Below are 21,159 nucleotides of genomic sequence, written 5' to 3'. Positions count from 1 at the left end.
TTTTTTTCTGTCATCTAAGAATTGGCTTCCTGTTTTCATTGTGTTCTCTTTCTCTCTCTCTCTCTCTCTGGAGGTGTCGTAACCCAGGAGGCTGTGCCAAGAACAAACCAAGGTCTAGTCAGTAGAGATTGCTCTGTGCTTGCACTGGAAACAGGCACACACCCACACACACGTAGAGTCATTTTGTACACACAACATCCAGATGTTAAACTGCGTGTGTGTGCATGTGTGTGCTGGTGAAAAGTGTGTTGCATGTATGGTGCTCATTGCCAAGCAATAAAAATTCATTTGCTGGAGCCTGATCTGATTTGCCCTTCAACAAAACACTGGATGTGTACATGCCAGCTTCCTGTTTTTTTTTCTTTCCTTTTTTTTTTAAAGTTGTTGTAAAAGGTTGTACACATTCACAAAGTGTAGGTGAACATGATAATTTAGACTACGGCTCAAGGGCTACTTATTTGATCTACTTGAATTAACAGCACGGAGCAACAAAAGTGCAAGAGCACATGACAACAACTTTATGATTTTGAGTCAATAGCCTACTTCAAGTTAATGGCAGGTGTGTCTACTAAGCCAATGCGATTTGTATGTGTGTGCACAACCACTGTTGATACGTAAGTTAGCTTATACGATAATTGATGTATGACAGTTACAGTGACAGTTTCATCAATGTGTTAAACCTAAACATGGACTGTTAGCCATGTTTCTAATGTAATGTAATGGCAGGGATAGCTCCGTAGGTAGAGTGGTGGCCCCATGATTGGAATGTCGGGGATTGAATCCCCTGAACAGCTACCCTGGGGTACCCTTGAGCAAGGTACCGTCCCTCCACACTGCTCCCCGGGTGCTAGATTTGTGGCTGCCCACTGCTTCACTAAGTGAGGTTAAATGCAGAGAGAAATTTCCCCGTGGGGATCAATAAAGTATACATAAATATGCTTAAAAAAAAAAAGACTGACCTCAAAAGAAAAACAACAATAGTAGCTGATTTTTCAAAAGGTTAAAATGATTGTCATCTCTGTCAGTGACCTCGCACATGGAATGTCCATCTTTTTCAGAAAGGCCCCTGGGTGGGATTTGTAACCAGGAAAATTTAGAGTAAGCTTGTTACAGATGGGAGAGTTTGCCTTTTGAACATATGGCTGTGAAAGGCTCTATTTCACAAGAACCATTATGTTTCTCTAACCCTACTCAAACCGTATGATCCAGACACCACCTCACCTCTCTCCTCCAAATATGGGTTCTGTCAGTGTTTTTGCTGCTTTGGTACAGGACGCTAGTGTTACAGTTTCGACAATCGCTGCCAATCGACTTAATTTGTTGCTTAGAAATGAGGATGTGTTGGTCCTCACGTATGTGAGGATGCTGTTTGTAGATTACAGCTCAGCATTCAATACCATCGTTCCCTCGAAGCTGGACAGGAAACTGCAGGATCTAGGACTGAGCAGCTCCCTCTGCAGCTGGATCCTTAGCTTCCTGTCTGACAGACGCCAGGTGGTCAGACTGGGCAGCATCACCTCATCCCCCGTCACACTGAACACTGGTGCTCCACAGGGGTGTGTACTGAGCCCTCTCCTGTACTCACTCTACACCTACGACTGCACAGCCACTAACAGCTCCAACATCATTGTGAAGTTTGCGGACGACACTACAGTGGTGGGTCTTATCACCAACGGTGATGAGACGGCTTACAGGGAGGAGGTCAGTGCCCTGACCCACTGGTGTCAAGACAACCATCTCACCCTCAACGTCGCAAAGACAAAGGAGTTGATAGTGGACTTCCGGAGGTGCAGAGAAGTACACACCCCCATCACCATCAACGGCGCTGCTGTGGAGAGAGTGAGCAGCTTCCGGTTCCTTGGCGTACACCTGGCTGAGGATCTTACGTGGTCAGTACACACAAACAAAACAGTGAAGAAGGCGCAGCAGCGCCTCTTCTTTCTCAGGAGACTGAAAAGATTCGGCATGAGCCCCCGCATCCTCAGGACCTTCTACCACTGTGCCATTGAGAGCATCCTCACTGGATGCATCACCACCTGGTATGGCAACAGCACCGCCTACAACTGCAAAGCTCTCCAGCGAGTAGTGCGGTGCTCTGAACGGATAATTGGAGGTGAGCTTCCCTCCCTCCAAGACATCTACAGGAAGCGGTGCCTGAGGAAAGCGGGGAGGATCATCAAGGACTCCAGTCACCCCAGCCATAAACTGTTCAGACTGCTTCCATCAGGAAGGAGGTTCTGCAGCATCCGGTCCCGTACCAGCAGACTGAGAGACAGCTTCGTCCATCAGGCCATCAGACTGCTGAACACGTCATAGACACCTCAGCTTCACTACTGGAACTTCAACATTATGCACTCCACACTGTATATAAATGCCACTTGTTTTGCACATATTCAACTCTGTATATTTTATATATTTTATTATTATTATTATTATTTTATTTTATTTTTTTACTATTTAATTTGTAAAAATGTGTATACACACACACACACACACACACACACACACACACACACACACACGTAGGAAAATATTTAGTATACACATCCAGAAATGCATACACTATTATATATTGTACATATATTTATTAGTTTCAGGTTGGCCATTCTTGTATTTTGCTCGTTTGTGTTGTTGTGTTTGCACATCTCTGTTGCTTGTGGGGCTCGCACACAAGAATTTCACTCGCATGTGCTGTGCCAGTGTGCCTGCACATGTGATGTGACAATAAAAGTGATTTGATTTGATTTGATTTGACAGATGCTGGGCTCGCTTTCTTTTCTTCTTTTCTTTTAGCGTTTGAATTTTGGGGGGAAATTAGACTACATTAGTCAGAAAAGGATATGACACCTTCTGTTGCATATTCATTAAATTTGGACCAGAAGCTGACCATTGTGAAAGTGGATAGATTGACTCATCAAGTTATAGCGCTAATTGTACTGCAGGCTTAATTATATTGTACAATCCACTCATTAATCAATCAGATGTGGAAAAAATATGAATCTAAATTCTGAAAAAAAAAAGACAGGCTGAAATAATGACAGTCAGGTCTTTATAGAATAATGTGGAAAAAAACATTATCAGTCATTTTTCAGCATCTATAGCCAAATCATATAGATATCATTTGTAACCTGAAAATAAAACTAAGTAATTCTCTCACAGGATATGCATCAAGGTGAATGTAATTAAAATGAGTTTAAACCAATATTCATTCATTCAAGTCCTCTCCACTTCCTCAGTAAACTTAAAACCTGATTATTTGAGCCTCACCAATGCTTTCTCAGGCCAGTTATTAATGTTTTACTAGTTGAAATACCTTTTATTAGTATATTAGCAAATATATGGTCAAACATAATTTGGAAATCTTTTAATTAATTACTGGAATAAAGTGCTCCCTGGTGGACAAAACAAAGCTTTTACATTGCTGACATATCTTAATGTGTTTAAGTGTAAAGCAACAAAAAAATATAAGAGTAAATAAACAAGTCAGAGTTTTGAGTGAAATGTATTTCTTTAATTTGTCTCATCTGAGCTTTAACCCTGTTTTCCCCTCACCAGTTCATATACATATTTTTTCATTGTGTGTAATAAGCATCCACTTTCTGTCTCTTGTCCAGCTGGCGAGAAGGCCATAGTTTGTGACCAGTGTGGCGCCCAGTTCCAGACAGAAGAATCCCTGGAGGCTCACCGGCAGATCCACACCGGTATGAACGCGCACACGCAGACATGTCATCATGACTGTGCACATAAACAGAAAGATTATGAGCTTCTCTGCTTGATTTTTGTCCTGAAAGCTCCAGCTGATTGTGTTCTCCATGGTAATTCATGGAGGGAGTGAAATTCTTTTTAAATGGCGATGGAAGAAGGAAGTCAAGTAATCAGATCAAATTTAAAAAATGAGAAAAACTGAGATCACGTTGAATTTTCTGATCCTCGTGATTCACACTCCCAGTCTATTTATTGTGTATTTTCACAAATCTGCATGCATGTCATGGCGAGGTGTGTTTAGATGCTCATTCAACCTTCACAGGTAAAAACAGTCTTTTTCTAGATGATCACTTTTTAGCACAGTCTCAGAAATAATCCCCATCTATACTAAGATGCATGTAAGGGAACATCACATTTACACATTTGTCATGTGTGTGTAAACATGAAGCAGAGGGTTGTTGGAAGATACTGCCTAGGTAGAACAGCAGTGGTTAAAAGAAAAAAGGCCATAATAAGGTGGAATTGTTTCTGAGAAACTATTTCAACTGTTTCAAACCAAAAAGCATTCATGTGGACAAACTCTCTTCCAGCCATCTCTGGCTAACTGGAGCCATGGATTGAGAGATAGGATAGTTCACATCAGCTTGGATTAGTCCTACTTGCCCTAAATTAAGACAGACCCAACAGTAATCAACAAACCGCGAAAACTTGGCAGGCCAAAGTTGTTTATCAGTGCTCAGCTATGAAGATGGCAAGATGGGGATGATGTAGGTGCCAAGATGTAAATGGGAAGAAGTAAATCCCCCTTCAGCAGATGTGTGATGGCCCAAGATGGTTTTACTGCTAGTGATGAACTCTTTAATCTGGAAGCTGGATTGTCTCGAATGACCTCCACTTTGTTTTGGACATGATGCGCCTTGAGCATCATGCAGCGTGCATCGTGCTCGGATGAATGTGAGGTCTTTGTTTGTTTATTTATACCTTTTTTTTAAATTTCATGTTTTTTTTTTGTCCAGATATTCAAAACATTTTAGAAAACCACTCCAGGTCCATAATAATTAGACCCCATCCTCGAGTGCCTCACAGCTGCTAATTTGAGGGTTGTTGGAAAATATTGGCGCATAATATTACTCACAATGGATATGGAGGACTAATTTGCAGCTAAAAACAAAACAAAAAAAGCAAGGTGGTGCAAAGAGGTTAGCTTTGACTCATGTCTGTCAGTATATGCTTCATAACTTAGAAAGCAGTACTTAAATTGTTTCTGATTATTTTACACTCAGCCTTTATTAGATTTAAACCCTGTGAATAAGTGTGCACTTTGTGTTAAATATGGTGTAGCTGTGTGTTGTGGCATGTTGTCCACATAAATGTCAACAGCAGGTTTTATGCCAAAGCAGGAATTTGTCTGTGATAATTGAGTTGTAAGAGGACATTATATGCTAAGGGCATTGTTACAGGAAAACTCATGAAGTACAAAAATGAAAAAATGTCCATTGGCTGCAGTCTCTCTGAATGTGCTCAGTGGATTTTATGGCAATCTGCTCAGCAGATTTTGCTGTCTTTTCTACATGTAGACACTTTGGCCTAATGGGTGCATTGAATGAAAGGGGAAGGGATTACCAATAAACCAATCAACCTGACCACGTCAGCCTTTCTCAGATTTGTCAAACAAAAGGAAATGAGAGACAAGAGAGCTGCTAGCACACTGAGACCAGAAGCGGATCTCAAAAATAGCCACACTTTATCATTATCATCTTGTGTTTTGTCCTTCATCTGAAGCCGTGACCCCCAAGCTCCCAGTAGAAGCTCCCTTCGAGTGGCTCTACTTTTTCTTTGCTCTGCCACACACACACATGCAGGGACCTCCTCAACATTTGACAGGGGAAGGTGGGGCAGTGTAGTCAGGAATTGGTGGCGGTGGGGAGAACTACTCCTAAGGGGCATGCCCTCAGCCAATCAGCCCATTGGAAGTAAAGAAGGGTTAAACGAGGCTAATGATTCAACAGCCATAACAGCGGAAAGGAGCACTCTAAATATAGGCATTCCAGTCTGGAACGAATGGAAGGGGTTGCGGGGGGGCAGCCGCAGCTCGAGCCAGACGTGTCTTCCAGCCAGACAACTGGAGCAGCAGCACCAGTAATAGTATAGTAATCATCCATGTGCTGGACCTCTGCGTGGAATAAGAGTGTGGAAAATCGGCTCTGGTGAAATGATGAGCCGGTTTAACTGCACCCTCTGATTTTCAGTTTCACTTTCTCTTTCCTTATACTCTGGTAGCCAGTATACACTTACATTATGGAACACACTGCACCGAATTTGAACACCTGACCTTTGACATCCCTGTTCTAAAAGCAACCCCCCCCCCTTCTTTTTTAGCATGAATTTCTATGAGTCTTGTCAATGCAAATGACATATATCTGCATTTGACATCAGACTCAGTCAAGAATAAATTAGTTAACTCAGAAATGAAAAAAATAATAATAATAATTTGGTCTAAATGGGATTTGGGCACAAAAAGGTTAATTGTAGTTCCCTGTTGTAATTTCTACTACGTATGTACATTGTTTCCTTATGTTTCTAGTGCGATTGCTGATTTCATATGCATATAATGACATTCAAAGGTTAATTAGTCATGTCCAGGTTGACAGCGTGTAGCAAGTTGGTCCACAGTGACAGAATGAGAGACGTAAAAAAGTGTTTTCTCTGACTTGTATTACAAGAGTTCTTCTTGTATTCAGGAGAGCTCTATATATATCCAGTTTTAAAAGTTCCTAGAATAGGCAAGAATACATGAGATGCTACAGTATAGAGCTGGAGCCCCAAAATGTAACATTCATAAGGTACTCATCAGACAAGCAGCAGCTACAACCTGATAGAAGTCAGTAACATCTTTAAGCTTTTCTTTTAACTGTTTGGAAATGATCAATCAGGATACATACCAGAATGCTATACTTTTATGGCTTGTCTGTAAGATATGCTAAATGATTTTTTTTCTTCAGACAATTTAAAAATGTATTATTTTATTAATTTAGTTCTGTTAACGTCCTTCAGCCCTAGAATTTTGGTGCGTTAGGATTTATATTAAGTGAAAAAGGCTCTGACTCTCTTAATGTTGTGCTGCAATGGTTTGAGATGCTGATTGTTGTAATTCAATGCTAATTTTAAACGAGAAGAATAGAAAAGAAAAAGCAAATCAGTTTGAACTTGAAAGCCAATGTGGAGAAATTTATACAAAAATCAGTGTACAGTAGCCAAGACACAAAATATTAGAGAGTGCATGTGGTGGAAGCAGGGGGTTACTGAGGGCCATCAAAGCTAGTTTTGATCTCTGCCTGCCTCTTGGCAGTGCTTCAGCCCTTGGCTAATGTTCTCTGATGACAATATTTGGCCTCTGAAACTGTGGCTTTTTCTTGCTGCTTTGAATGGGAACCATTGTGGCATCTCTTCTGCTGGCCTGATCAGCTGCAGTCTGACTCAACCTCTGTCTCTTTCTCACTTTGTCTGTCCATGCCTTATTAAACAGCTGCCCATGCGCACACACCTCTATCCTTACTCAAGTCTTATGTGACCCTAAATTTGGCAAGTCATCATCCAAAACCATGTGACAGTTTGGAGGCTGCTAAAGCATTCCTGAAGTTGTCAACATTGGCAAGCTTTTTTGCATGTGTGTGTAAGTGGGTGTGGGGGCTGGATGCCAGGGGATGTAGCATCAAAACATCATGTGGTTGAACTTGTGCAAATCCACATGTACAGATACAAAACACAAACTATGGCCTGCTTGGCTGTGTTGTGAAATACACGCACATTCACACAAATCCAGGAATGTCAGTGTTCAGGAGATGAATCCACTTGTGATTTGTATTACGTCCACTGATGGCTAATTTTTGTCCCCAAACTGGATGCTATTGCATCAAAGTCGGTCTCTTTCTAAACTGGGACTCGCTTCATGGCATTTGTAGGCAAAGAACATCATCTGTCGGGCTTTCATGGAACTCTTTCTTTAACAAAAAACCCCTGCTGCCATTTATTTTGGTAATCCACTGACAGGTCTTATGCAGCATATGGAAACGCAAATCTTTCACGAGTCAAAATGTTGCGATGTTAACCAGCTTCCAAGCAAACGTAACATATAGACACGCTTTTTTATGTTGAAAACTTTTATCAGGTGGCTGTCAGGTGATTGAAAGGAAGCAGGTAGCAACATGATGTGGAGCAATCACAAACCCCTATTTTTAAGCTGTGTTTGGCAGGTAGGAATTATTTTTAAAAAACCCAGAAATCTCAATGACTCATTCATTTAATCAAAGTTTCTAAATAACACTTTTTGTATAAACTTTGTTATTCATATTGCTCCATGGGTGACTGACATATTAAGACAGTTCAGACATAAGCAGTAAATCTGTTTCAGACATCAGTAGTGACTGCTACAGCAGTAGCAGTTGCTGCACTGCTAATTTTAACCTTGAAAAATGTCAAGCAAAGATTTCATAATATCTAGCTGGCATTTTCATATTTCTTACAAAATGTTTATTCTTTTTTTTTTTAATGTGGTCGGGCTGTTGTGCAAGCAAATTTGAAACCATGTAGGTAGCCTCCAAAATGTTAAAAAGAAAACCCTATAGAGATTTCACTTGGTGTTATGCCAGACTGTAGCCTACTCAGTCAGTATTGTTTCTTTCAGAGACTTCTTTTTCTTCACAATGCAAATTAACATTACAAGCAGGTGCATCCTCTTTTCCACTGGAAACATATACAGGCGTAGAGGGCAGCTTATTTTATTTAATGTAAAACAATTATGTCAATGTCAGCATGAGCTTCAAATTTTGCTGTTCCACTGGTAATGTGGTTTTTCGAATAGCCCAGGCTGTGCCAAAAACATTTGGCTACAATCAGCCAGTGTATCTGGCAGAAAAGCTGTAGCGGTCCATCAGTGCTGTATACAGTATCATTTCCTCTTTGTGATCAGCTGTAGGCTTTTTCCAAAGCTATTTTAATTTGGATTTTGTTCCACACCATAATATCACATGGTGAAACTGTTGTGCTCATTTAAACACGACCGCTTCCAACGTGTCATTTTCAGTTTGCATTTCCAGTAAAGCCGCTCCCTTTCGGTCTGTACAAGATTATTCTCAGCTCTGAGCTGCTGCTTTTCACTCGATCTGTTTCGATGTCTTTACTTTAGCTATCTTTATCTCACTTTTTTTTTTCATGGGATTGTTTGATCTCCCCCATAACTTGTATACGTATTCTATTGATAACCCCACCGCACTCCCGTTCCACATGATTAAATTGTGGCTTGTTGCTGAAAAGCAAAAGGTCATAAGATGCGCACACAGAAAGTGTCTCGCAAACAAGAAAAAACAAGCAATAAATTCAAATTAAAGTAGATTTTACTGCTGCGGATTCATTTTACAAGCCCTGCAGCTCATTCGGGCCATATATTCACAAATGCACACTTTGTAATTTGCACTGGAATCAGCACATTCAAGTGCCAAATTAGGGCTACATTCAGTATGAACAGTCGCCTGTTATTCAGAGTGAACTGCGAGTAGCACCAGAAACAACAGGGACTGAATCTCTCATGTGACTTGTGTAGAAATTAGTTTGGAGTCCACAGGCCTCAGAAGAATTTGTTGTCCGACTGTTGGTGTTCCTGTTTATACATGAATCATCTGTATGTGTCCCCACACACAAACACACATACAGACACGGCAGCACCAGAGAAAATCCACGCATAATAGGAGGGGGAGGCTCTTATTCTTTTCACTTTCCTTCTTTCTCTTTTTCTTTTTTATCTGTCCTTTTTTAACGTCTTGTAATACAGGGAAAATATGCAAACCATGGAGTGGCAATAGTGGGTTTAGCCAGTGGGAACACAGCGTGATTCCAGCAGGCCCCGGCCGCAGAGTAAACACTTTCTTTTCTCAAGCCAGAAATAGTTTGGCTGGATAGAGTGTGCTGGAAAGGGAGGGAGTGAGGATAGGAGGAGAGAGAGAGAGAGAGAGAAGTGGGGGGAGTATAACAAGGATATGATGGTCAGAAAGGAGCGCTTTTAAGCCACATTATTTCTTTTCGTTCTTATCTTTTTTTTCCTAGTAAATTGTTCACACTGGTGGCCTTGCAATCATTTACTCCAGATACAGAAAGACACACTCAAACACACAGACACACATACACAGTCCAGTCGTGTCACTCAAGCAAATTAGGCCAATGGCAGCGCTACACAGGGGTCACGTCAAAAGTGCCGATTGTCTCAATCACATTAGTCCAGCACTGGCATCTGTTTAGCATTTAGTTAATTGTGATGTTATTAAGTTGTCAGTGAGCATTAGGGTGGCAATAAGCAAAGCAAATATTCTTCCAGCCGATGCAGGCAGTGCTACACATGTGCTGCTGTTACCGCTGACAAACAGGCGCATACAGCAAACAAGCAGGCAGCCTCCATGGACGCTGCAAGCGTGGATGGTTTTGCACTCAACCTTCTGATCTCTCTTAGCCATTGTTTGCTATTTAAATGAAATGATCACTAAGCAGACCCAATAAGAGTGTTTATGAGTCATTTCAGTTTAGTGCGGCTCTTCGTCAAAGGGCAGATGTGCATTAGCATTATGACTTCTGATCACAAAATGCTGGCATGTTGAGCTTCCTGTCTGTGTCATCTGGTGAGTCAAAATGCTGATTAGCACCATGCTAATGCTTGGGTTTTTTTTTTTTCAGCATCCCACTCATAATTGAGCAAGCTGTCCATGGTCTGCAGCAGATTATCCGTCTGTCTGTCTGTGCGCGGCTGGCGAGACAGCTCACGCGAGGCATTTTGGGTCACAGTGGCTATCAGGTGCCATATTCACCATGGCAGGCCAGCAGCATGACTCCCAGGGACACCATGTTGATTGTACTGCAACAAAATGCTGTGGTGTTTGATGGAGGGTCATATAGATGAGTGGAGGGTATTTTTTATTTATTTTAATTTATTTTAGTCTATGATATGTATAAAGATATTTTTCCATATTGCTAGTTTAGTAAAAAAACTAAACAAAAAAAACCCCCAACTCAGATATATTAGTTTATTGGCTTTTTCTTCAGATAATTATTCAGATAATTAACAGATAATTAAGTTTCTGTGTAGCTATATTCACTGAGGATGTCCTCATCTTTTGGATCTGTGTTCACTCTTTGTTCGCCCAGCTCTATTTACCATTAAAACGTCTCTAAGCTGATCATTTAAGACCCCACAGTTCACTTTACCAGTGCACCCGTAAACAAATACCTCTTTCTTGCTGCTTTCCTCGATCTCCCCCTCCTTGGCACTCAGTCTCTCCCACCTTCCAAAATGAGAAGAGTACAAGTGGTCAGAGACACTATCGGTTGCTAAATTAAATCAAGCAGCACTAGCCTAGACTACAGTCACTTCTGCTACTAACCTCCTCCCTCTCCCTCAGCAAACAAATTTTTCCTCAGATAAGATCTAAATGAGTTTTTCCAGGCGGAGGAAGATCCTCTCTTTGGCTGATGGATACTGAGCAGGGCTGCAGTGTGACCAGCACCCGGTAGTAATCATCCGCCACGATCATAGGGCGCTGTGCATAACACTTATGTGAATAGAGGATGTGTGGCTTGTGTGTAAATGAGATAAAATGTGTGAATGAGAGTTGGCACTGCTACATTTCCCTGCACCCAGCTTCATTCATTGAGAAATACCCAACTGGGCCCCTGTACTGCAGAGCTTCAGTGCCGAGGCTTAATGTCATGGTGGGCACAGTCGCATTGAGGCATCGCCACAGGAAACCATGGGACAACAGCATGTCAGACAGGGAGGTAGTATTCTTATAAGGGGAATATAGGTGGGTGGGATCCAGTAGCAAATTGGGATGTCCATAGTGGTGCAACAGTCTAGCTGCGAGAGAATCCCCACATGGATGGATCATTGTAAACCACGGACAGCAGCCACACATCCAGAGAGACCAATAAAATGATGTGGTATGGGCAGAGGGAGGGTGGGCAGTGGGGGCGGATTATAGACTCCCAGAGGGCTCTGCGATTCACGACCCATAAAATGGAAGTCAGCAGGACACGCTGCAAATCTGGCCAGCCAATATCCACCATCCCCTTCTTCGCTCGTTCGACCCCAAGGATGCGTCTTAGCTGTACGTCACAATGCAACCCCAGTGAGCATGTCCCGTTGTCGGACAATCTTAACTCCCTTGGACGCCGCCATTCTCCCTGTTACATTTGCATGTCAGCCGCTGCGGCTTTGTTCAAGATCTGCTTGGTTAAGGGGAAAAAAAGGATAGATAAGGAAAGAGACAGAACAGTGGAAATCAACGAAGGCCTTTGCCATCCGGAGAATTAAAAGGCCGCTTTTGTTAGGAGGTTCCCTACTTTCAGATATCCCATCGCATTTTAACCTTGGCAAGGCGAGGACTTTGAATATAAAAGGATTCGCCCAAGAGAGTGAAAGAGAGAAAGAGATGTGGAACAGTGGCCCAACGTCAACAATAGCCAGGCCTCTTTTGTCCACAGAGTTATTTGAAGTAAATCTCCCTTTGTAATTAGATTGGAACTGTTTGTGGACATCTTAGGAGAGCGCGTCAGTGTTAAAACAGCAACGCGCGAGGGCCATTTTAATTTACAGTGCAAATACCTTTCGATTAGCGTGGAGAGAGGTGGGGGGGGGGAGCAGGGACTGAGAAGGAGGGACAATAGAAGAGTCTTTCAAGCCTTTTCTTTTTGTTGTTGTTGTTTGAGAGCGGGAAGAGGTTTGAGCAGCTCTCCTGTGTTCGTTAATTGTGAAGCAAGGAGATTAGTACGAGTGCTTCCAACCTTTCACCCCAAACAAAGGAGCCATCAGATCCAGTTGCCTAGTGACACGGGGTTTCACACCGGCAAATTTAGCCACTGCCTTCATCACTCCAGCTCCTTGTGGTACATCTTATGAGAAGGAATGAAATCTCCAGACTTTGCCTGTGCACCCCATGCAAACCATTTCTGTCCCTGTCCATCTGACAGCACCCTTAATGGCAAGAAGCAGCCACTCTAATGAAAATGGCTGTTCATCCTCACTCCAAGTCTGTCTCTCAGACTCATATAAAAGTTAATGTACCCGTGACAATGACATTCAGAAGACCGTTTAGCTTTGGACAAATGCTGCATTTCTTGGTGGCAAGAGCAGCCAGGCACACAGAAATGTCCTTTTACACTACGTGCAGCTCAATCAAAGGGCACTTAGCGGTGTCATATTGATTATGGGAGCTTAACCCCCGTCAATCTCTGATGGGTCATTTTGGCAGTCTTCCCATAGCTTCAGTGAATATGCCTGGCTCAAAAGGAAGAAAGGGGTTCCCTCGTCTTCAGTCGATGATTGTGACCTCTCACAAACAATATCCATAAATACGTGTTTGTCAGAAGCAGGTAGTATGTATGTGTAACCTATGGGCTTTGTGTCTTTCTCTGACTGTGGCTTGAGTCAGGAGAATATTTAGTTAAAAAAAAGAAGCTAACTTTGACCGTATTTCATTCCTTTAAATTATCTTATCTGTAGTCTCTGTATATTCCAGGGATATCTTTCAGGGAAACTAATGTACAAACACACAGTTTCCCAACGTATCCCATAAACTCTTGCTGTTACTCAGAGTAAACCCCAGGATTTCATTAGATTTCATCGACCTGTCGAAAGAAAGCACATTTGTTTTTTATTTCTATACATTTCACTAATTAAAATGTATTTAATTAGATTTTGCTTAAAAAAAAACTTGTAACGCTGAATTTTTGGTAATATTTCAAGTTAAATATTTGTATTAATAACTATTATGTTCCCAGAAAATATGTCATTTTACATTCTTTTCAGGAATTAGTCTTTTCTTCCAAAAACCTGGACTTGAACTCAACAGTCTTTCTAGTTTTGTTCCTTTTTATGTTTTTTTTTCAAAGGGAATATTTCATATATCATTCAGAGCTTAATTTACTACAACTTTTTCTTTTAAATGTAGTGAAAAAATATATTATTTTTATTTTTTAAATTCCTGTTGATGATTGAATTTTCTGACTTGCAAAGTGAAAAAAGAAATAGCCCCATCTGTAAAAAACTACAACCCACACATTACCTCACACTAATGTGCAGTGAAAATTAAACAATGAAACCAACCTTTTGCAATATTTCTGGTATTGGGCACAAATCACAACATAAGTAAATAATACCTCCTTTGCACCTCCGAAGACAATAATTTTCAAAATATATGAAACAAAAACTATTTCTTTGAGAGAATGTAATGAAGTGGTGAAGTGATACATGTAAGGTAAAAACTTCTAACCTATTCACCATTGCAAGAACAGCTTTGAGGACCTGTGGTGGAAGTCTTTGTTAATACTTTTTAAGTAGTACTTTTTGTTTTACTTTCACAGGCAGGTATTATTGTCATTATAAGTATATTAAATTACTAAAATCTTACTCTTTGAATTATTTAAATCAATTCAAACCATTCTTTACTGTGTGGTTTTATTAATATAAAAAACACATCAAAATTACAAACTATGTTTTTGCTTTAAGAAAAAAATCTCACACACACTGTAGGCTAAAACAGTGCCCACATGATAATATATTTCACCAACATAAGCTGATATGGATATGTAAATAAGAGAATTAATCTGTATAAAAACAGACTTTAGTGTGGTGGCTGCAGGAAATGAAGGATAACTTCATCTCAGCTGTTCTGGGTGACGTTCAGGCCATATGTGAGTATGGGGCAACTACCATACTTTAAGACAGTTAGTAGTAAAACGGAGAGCAGTGACTGGGTTGGGATTGTCTTGATGGTGGCCAGCTAGGACAATACTCCAAAAAGGAACTCAAGTGGGACCCATTACACCCCACTGAGGGCAGACTCTTATCACTTAATAGCAGGTTTCCCTCTGAGAGCAGATTGTTTTGATAGATGGCACCAAGTCAGGCCTTTGCAACCAGCTGCAAAAGAGAGAAAAAAAGAAAAGAAAAACCTAACAGAGTACGCTAGATAAGCTCTTTGAGTGGGTGAAAAATTAAAAAGGGCATCGTATAAGAGTTAATTTGTACACCGATGCAGAGAAGAAGTGGAGTAAACTTTATTGTTTAACTTCTTGGATTCTTTGCTCATAGTAACAATGAGTCCTTGCAAAGTTGCCACGATAAAAGAGAACCAGCAGTTCACCTTGCACCTTACAACATTCTTGCTACACATTACACATCTCCTGCACCTGGAATGCTTTGATCTTAGTAGTTTGATGATGCAGTTGAGTCTTATACGGCCTATTTTAATTGATGTGTAAATTGATTTTTATAATTTCCGGGAGGCACTTTGCAATGCAGGTTTTGATACGCGCTATACAAACAGACTTTATTTATTCATATTATTGGATGTGCATCAGTTGCTATTCTGCCAGTATGTTCATCTTGTTTTCAGTAACAAAAGCTGTAATTTGACCTCCATAATCTCTGCTGCTTTTTATGACTTATAATCTTTACTGCCAGCAACAGAGTGGATGATGAGTTATTGTGAAGTGGGTTTCCCACCGTGTGAATGCATGAACCAAACAAGTTAACACTGTAGATCAGCTGTTAAACGTGTCATTTCCAACTAATTTACAAATATAACATGATACAAATAGCTGCTAAACAATCCCTGTCAAGAAAAATTCACATGACTTGGAAACATTCACACCCTTTTATACACACCCACTCACTTTATACTGACTAGCAAAGAGAGACAGCTAACATACAGCCAAGTATTGTATTATATAGTACACTTAAAAAAAAGGGTTTTAGCCTTCCTTATTTTTGTTTTTGGAATGGAATGATGATGTTTGCCTTGACATGCAATCAGCACAGAGTGAACAGTAAATCTCGATGTCATTACTTATCAGCAACACTATCATAATCTTGCAGGAGGCGACAGTGGGCAAAGAAGCTGTATTCCATTAATATACATGTTAAAATGAAATACAAAGGTATGCCTTATTTAAAAGTATTAAGAACAAATTAACCCTGTTACCAGTAACTGGTGTCTGTGATCACCATGTGGCCCTTTCCTTATTTTATTTGCTTCATTCCTGTTCTTTTGCTTCTAATATTTAAATGTTCTATTGAAATTTAATTTAAGATTTAATTGTGTATTTATTTATTGAAAAGAAAAGCTCAATTCAATATAATATTCCCTGACCTTGACTAACGTTTGTAGCAACAGTGTCATTTCACTGGAGAAACATTTGTTTTATAGTGTACTGATGACATGTGTAGTAAAAGTGCAATTAGTTTTGTTCAAATCTTTGTTTTTTTAAATTCAGTCTCATACTGAAACCTCTAAAAATTGCAGTAAACATTAAATAAATGCATTACCTGGTTTCCATTATGAATGGATTAATAATAATAATAATGAAAATCTGTATTTTCAAAACTCGAGCGAAACCTTTAAAGAATGCTCAGCACAGCATGAAAAAAGTTTAACAGTAATACACTTAAAATTGAATCCAGTATTTTATGTGAGGTAAACGAGATAAAGAGGCTATCACATAATATTATATTTACACTATAGGTCTATTTTGTAAAGCCTGTTGGACTTGAGTGCATTTACTGTAGTCTTGAGGGACACTTAAAGAACGCTTCTTTAGTCAAGGCCAGTGTTCCATTTCAAATTTCAAATCCAGTCACAGCAGAACTGAAGCAGGTCTTGCTTTGCACATAATCAACAAAGTTTGATGAAATTTCACTTTGTAGTTTTTGCTTTAATTACACACAAAAAAAGCCAATTGATAAATAAGACATAAGTCCACCTTGGCTTTTTTTGTTTTGCTAAAGAAAATATTCAGCTAATCTTTGCGGTCATGTTCAAATACCAAAAAGTATCAGCATTTATCGAGAATAAAATGAGTGGAATTTAGAAGGAATAAGAAAATGTGTAGAGAAATGTTATTTTAAAACATCGGTGTAATTTCTCCATCATTTATTGTGTGTGTTTCTTTTTTGCAGCTATTTGTTGTTGGTTTAATTAATTTATTTTTTACTTATTTGAAATTCTCTTCATTTTTGAAATCCTTTTTCATTGGCAAAGCATATTCTGAGCGTTTGTCAATAGGAGACGTTTTCAGCGTAAACAGCAGTGGAAAATTCGAGAACTATCTGATCCCTGAAAGGATAAAATCTCGTGGAAGTCTGTTTCCAGATGCTTTGAGTGCTTTCATAATTTGAAAAAAATGAAAATCAGTAAAGACTAAATGAAGAGCTTTATTTGTAGGCCACTGCGGTGAAGAGGTTCAGTTTCTTTTGGCACTTGTTTACTGCAGACAAATAATTACTCATAACCACATTTCTCACAGTAAAATTAAATTTGGCAGGATAACGTTGAGAACTTGGATAAGCTGAAATAAGCCCTTTTGGGTTTTTTTTTAAAGAAAATATCTTGACCAGCTAAACATTCATTTCTGAATCCCCCCCTACCTTAACAAAAAAAAGGAAAAAAAATTCCACCTAGGAATGCTTAAGGGTTGGTCCGCTGGTCCGACTGCGGTGTCCTCTTACAGTCCAGCTGACCAACGGGCTCTAGGAGTTGATTGATTGGGTGGTGCTGGGGCCACCAAGGACCCTTTCTGCAGCTTTAGAGGTTAGAGGTCATCTCTTCTGCAAATCTGCTTCCTTTTGTACAGTCGCAATACCGGGAGAGCAGTGTCACATCACCCCCTCCTCTTTTCTCCCCCATCCCTCCTCCCTCTCATCTTCACCCTGGGAAAATGGGGGAAGCGTCAATTAAACCTTTTCTCTCTTTCGCTTCACTTCTCTCTATCTTCTGAAGTTGCTCTTTAAAAAAAAAGAGCAAATTCTTTAGGTTTAAATGCAAAGAGGCGCTCAGGGCCAAGCCACGGCGCTGTTAAAAATGGTTTGTTAAGGTTTCCTGAGAATAAAACTAATGATAATGGCGCATACAAGCTGTTGTTGGAACACTCTTTAATGGATTACTTAAGCAAGCAATTAGCAGTACACTAGCAGCTAGATATCAGCATCTGAATGGTCTAAAATATGTGTTAGTTGTAATGATGCTATGTGGCAATTACTCTTGTTAATAGATTGTTGTGAAATTGGTTGGACTGAGGCATTGATACAATGACAAAAAACCCTGCTTTTTTTTCCTGCTGTCTCTGGCGCTTTTGACAAGCTCTCAAACTAGACTCAAAGTTTAAGCTGTATTGTACAATCTTCACCCCCACACAATCAAGAGCCAAACCAGAATCTAAAAGCATAACTGACTGATTTGGAGTGCTTGATTGGGAGGGAAAGCGGAATAAAAGTTTGGGCTGTGCGGCAGTCTTTACACACCAGAGCAGAGAAGACCGCTGCAATATATAATCCTTTGATATGCAGTCAGTCCGAAGGTTTTGCTGAGGGATAACGCTGCAATTCGGAAAATGTGGCTGGTCCTTGGCCCTCAGGGGCCAAGCCTTTGTGGTCACAGGACCAGGATTACACTTTAACCTCCACCACCACAAGCAACCAGCTCCCCCACCCCTCTAGCTAAGGCCCGAGGTCAGGTGAAAGGCCAGGAATCTTAAACAGGGTAGGAGAGAAGGAAAAAGAGGGTGGGGCGGGGACTAGAAAGTCCGTCTTTCTACCGTCCCAATGTGCAGCTCTTTGACTCAGTCCTGCATTTCATTTGAATTCCACAATTCAATACCAAAGCTTGTGCTTAGAGTCCAATTAGTACATGCAGGATGTTTTTCTAGACATATTTACATCTTCATTCAAGCAAATGTTAGGAACCTTTTATTTGATCTCAAAGAACTCACTTTCAATCTTACTCTGAGAGAAATAATATTGATCTCTTACTATGAGGGCTGAAAGAAATGAGACTGAGAAATTGGTATGGCTGCAACATATTTTGTCAAAGTAAGGTACAAGTATTGAACTATAATGGAGAGGAATTTAATTTGTTGGAGCCCTTAAATTGGTCCACAACAGCCATTCGCAAACGTTGCTAACCTTGCCTATTCAATATATAGAAATAAAGTCCCTGTGTCTAAATTTAGAGTTGATCACATCTTCTACTGGCAAAGCATGTCTTGATTAGATTACAGTCTGACTCATGATGAGAAAGTTGAACATATAGGAAATGTGTTACTTCACTAAGCGTGGTCGTCATCCATCAGGAGGAGGAAAATCAGGAGGAACTGGAGTTTGTGTGGTGGCCAAAGAGGCTCTTCCACTGTATATGTTAGTTTTGAGTTTCTTCTTTCTGACGTTTTGCTGCAAACAAAGGTCTCTTTGCACGCATCTAACATTCTCTTTTATTTACTTCTTCCAACATGTTGGAAGATTCTGGTAAAATGTGATGAAAACAGGACAATAGGGATGCCGAGCTGTTTTTCTTAAGTTCTCCAGTTACTCTGTTTGATGTTAAAATTGTCCTGGGGAGCCAGATAACAAAAATTATGCCCGGCCAGAGAAATGGTCTTATGAACCAGTTTGAAAACGTAACTTTTCCTGTCAACAACGCATGATCAGAAATCTGAGCGTGTGTTTGCTCCGCGGACAAACTCTTTGTTGCAAAACTCATTGTGGCTGCGCTGGTATTCCACTTTCACATGCATCCAGGCAAAAAGGCCGTCTCTGTTTGTAGCCACTGCATGTTTTCTCTCCTGCCCACCCAAGTGTGTGAGCGGAGGCTGTGTTTGCGTCTGGTGTGTGTTGCTGTTGAGTGTGTCTGTCAGCTAGTTCGCAGGCCAGATACACTGAGGAAATGGTGGGGTCAAGGTGGGAGACCCCCGCACCTTTACCCAACACACACACACACTAAAAAGCGTGGATTTATAGCAACAAGTCTGGGTCAGAGAGCTAGTGGTCTCTCCTTCCCACACCGCACTATAATTTCCTATTCTCCGACAACGGAGAAATATGGCCTAGAGACATAGAGGTAGAGGAAGAGCTAAAGATAGAGATGACAGAGCAGATGCAAAGTGGGGAGAGGAGGAAGATGTCAACAAGCTGCATGTTGTGCTTTCTGAATTTCCAACTTTTTTACGTCGCTTTGTTCTGCGGGTAGTGTTAGCCTAATTTAAACAAACACGCAAACAAATTTTTCTTCTTCCAGGTGTTTCCAGGTATGCCCAAGTGCCCTTTTCCCCCTTCTTTTTTATAATCCCGTTAGGGTGTATTGTTACTTATTCTTACCTTTAGGATCTTTCCTTGTGCAGGATTTCCTAAATGAACTCCCTTTAGAGTTAATGAAGGCCACATTTCCTATATATTCAACTTTCTCGTCATGAGTCAGACTGTAATCTAGTCGTGACACGCTTCACCAGCAGAAGACGTGATAACGGATCCTCTCCAAACGCTAAACTGTGACTCTTAAAACATTCTGAAAGGGATTTGTGTACTTAGAATTCTTGCAAAATCCATTAAAATGTTTGAATCATCAGACAAAAACAAAAATTATTTTTATTTTATTATGCACTTCATTGTAAAGTGTAGATGTATGTCTCACTTTTTAAAATCAACTACCACAAAAGGGCCATTTCGTCAATATATATATGCAGTGGAAAAGGAAAAATATCTATATAACACTCCAGTGACTTCGGTTAATCTAGCATTTTTTAGGCACAAACATGCAAACATTTCACGGAGTCTTCAGCAGAGTTGAAGTTGAAGTGGTAAGAAGTAGCAGAACCCAAAGTCATCAAGGTTTCTATTTGTAGATAAATGTATCCATATGAATCAAAGACGGTATACCCTCTGTGAACCCCCCGCCCTCCCAAGTGCTACGTAAGTAACACCTGACCCTCTAAACTACCTTCTAATCTCCATTCTCAGTCATTAAGTGTCTCAGCAGTGGACACTGAGGCTGTTAAGTCTTACCATATACCATATAAGAGGCTTTTTCTCTGAAGGCAAACTCCTGTGAACTAGAAGGTCATGTGAGGACTTCTCCCCTTCCCTGTTGCTCTGGCTCTGCCTTGTGAAGCAGCGTGTGCATATGTAGAAAGATGGAGCTCCCCCTGCTGGCCATAGGCAGCACCGAGCCCTGCAGACAGATGTCTCGCACATGCTACCCCAGCACTAGCACTTTGCTGTTTTATTCCCACTCATCTGTATCGCCTGTTCTTTATTCAGAGGTGACTTTATGGGGCCGTTTTGTTGCGATCGGCGCTATCATCGCCATTATATGATTATCTTCCACTAATCTCTCCAATGTAATAGTCCTGCAGGACCAATTTCTGGAGCAGGATCGTTTCTTATCTGCATTTTTAGGCAATCTGGGGCAGCAGGCTTCACACTTCTCTCCAGAGATGGGGGCTTAAGATGATGGTCTTTTAGTAATGATTTCATTTCTGCCTTCAGTGAATCCCAATTCGATCATCATGAGTGAGTGTATTCAGCATAGCTCCACAGAATTTTGCAGTGTTTTGGATTAATGTATGAATTTTCAGCAGTATACAATC

General features: G+C 40.5%; 1 protein-coding gene across 1 annotated transcript in view; it reads left to right on the top strand.

The window, feature by feature from the left end:
- Positions 1 to 21,159, top strand: part of zbtb16a (zinc finger and BTB domain containing 16a) — a 150,409-nt gene that overhangs the window by 91,253 nt on the left and 37,997 nt on the right. Inside the window, exon 4 of the mRNA XM_086309411.1 lies at positions 3,615 to 3,701. Coding sequence (XP_086165537.1) covers positions 3,615 to 3,701 — 87 coding nt within the window. The remainder of the gene's footprint in view (positions 1 to 3,614; positions 3,702 to 21,159) is intronic.

The sequence above is a fragment of the Aulonocara sp. 'chitande type north' Nkhata Bay genome, linkage group LG10 (genome assembly GCF_057382095.1).
Source record: "Aulonocara sp. 'chitande type north' Nkhata Bay isolate Kocher_YH1m ecotype deep benthic linkage group LG10, A_spYH_male_GT1.1, whole genome shotgun sequence".
In the NCBI taxonomy this organism is placed as follows: domain Eukaryota; kingdom Metazoa; phylum Chordata; class Actinopteri; order Cichliformes; family Cichlidae; genus Aulonocara; species Aulonocara sp. 'chitande type north' Nkhata Bay.
This window is presented reverse-complemented; position numbering and strand designations above follow the sequence as displayed.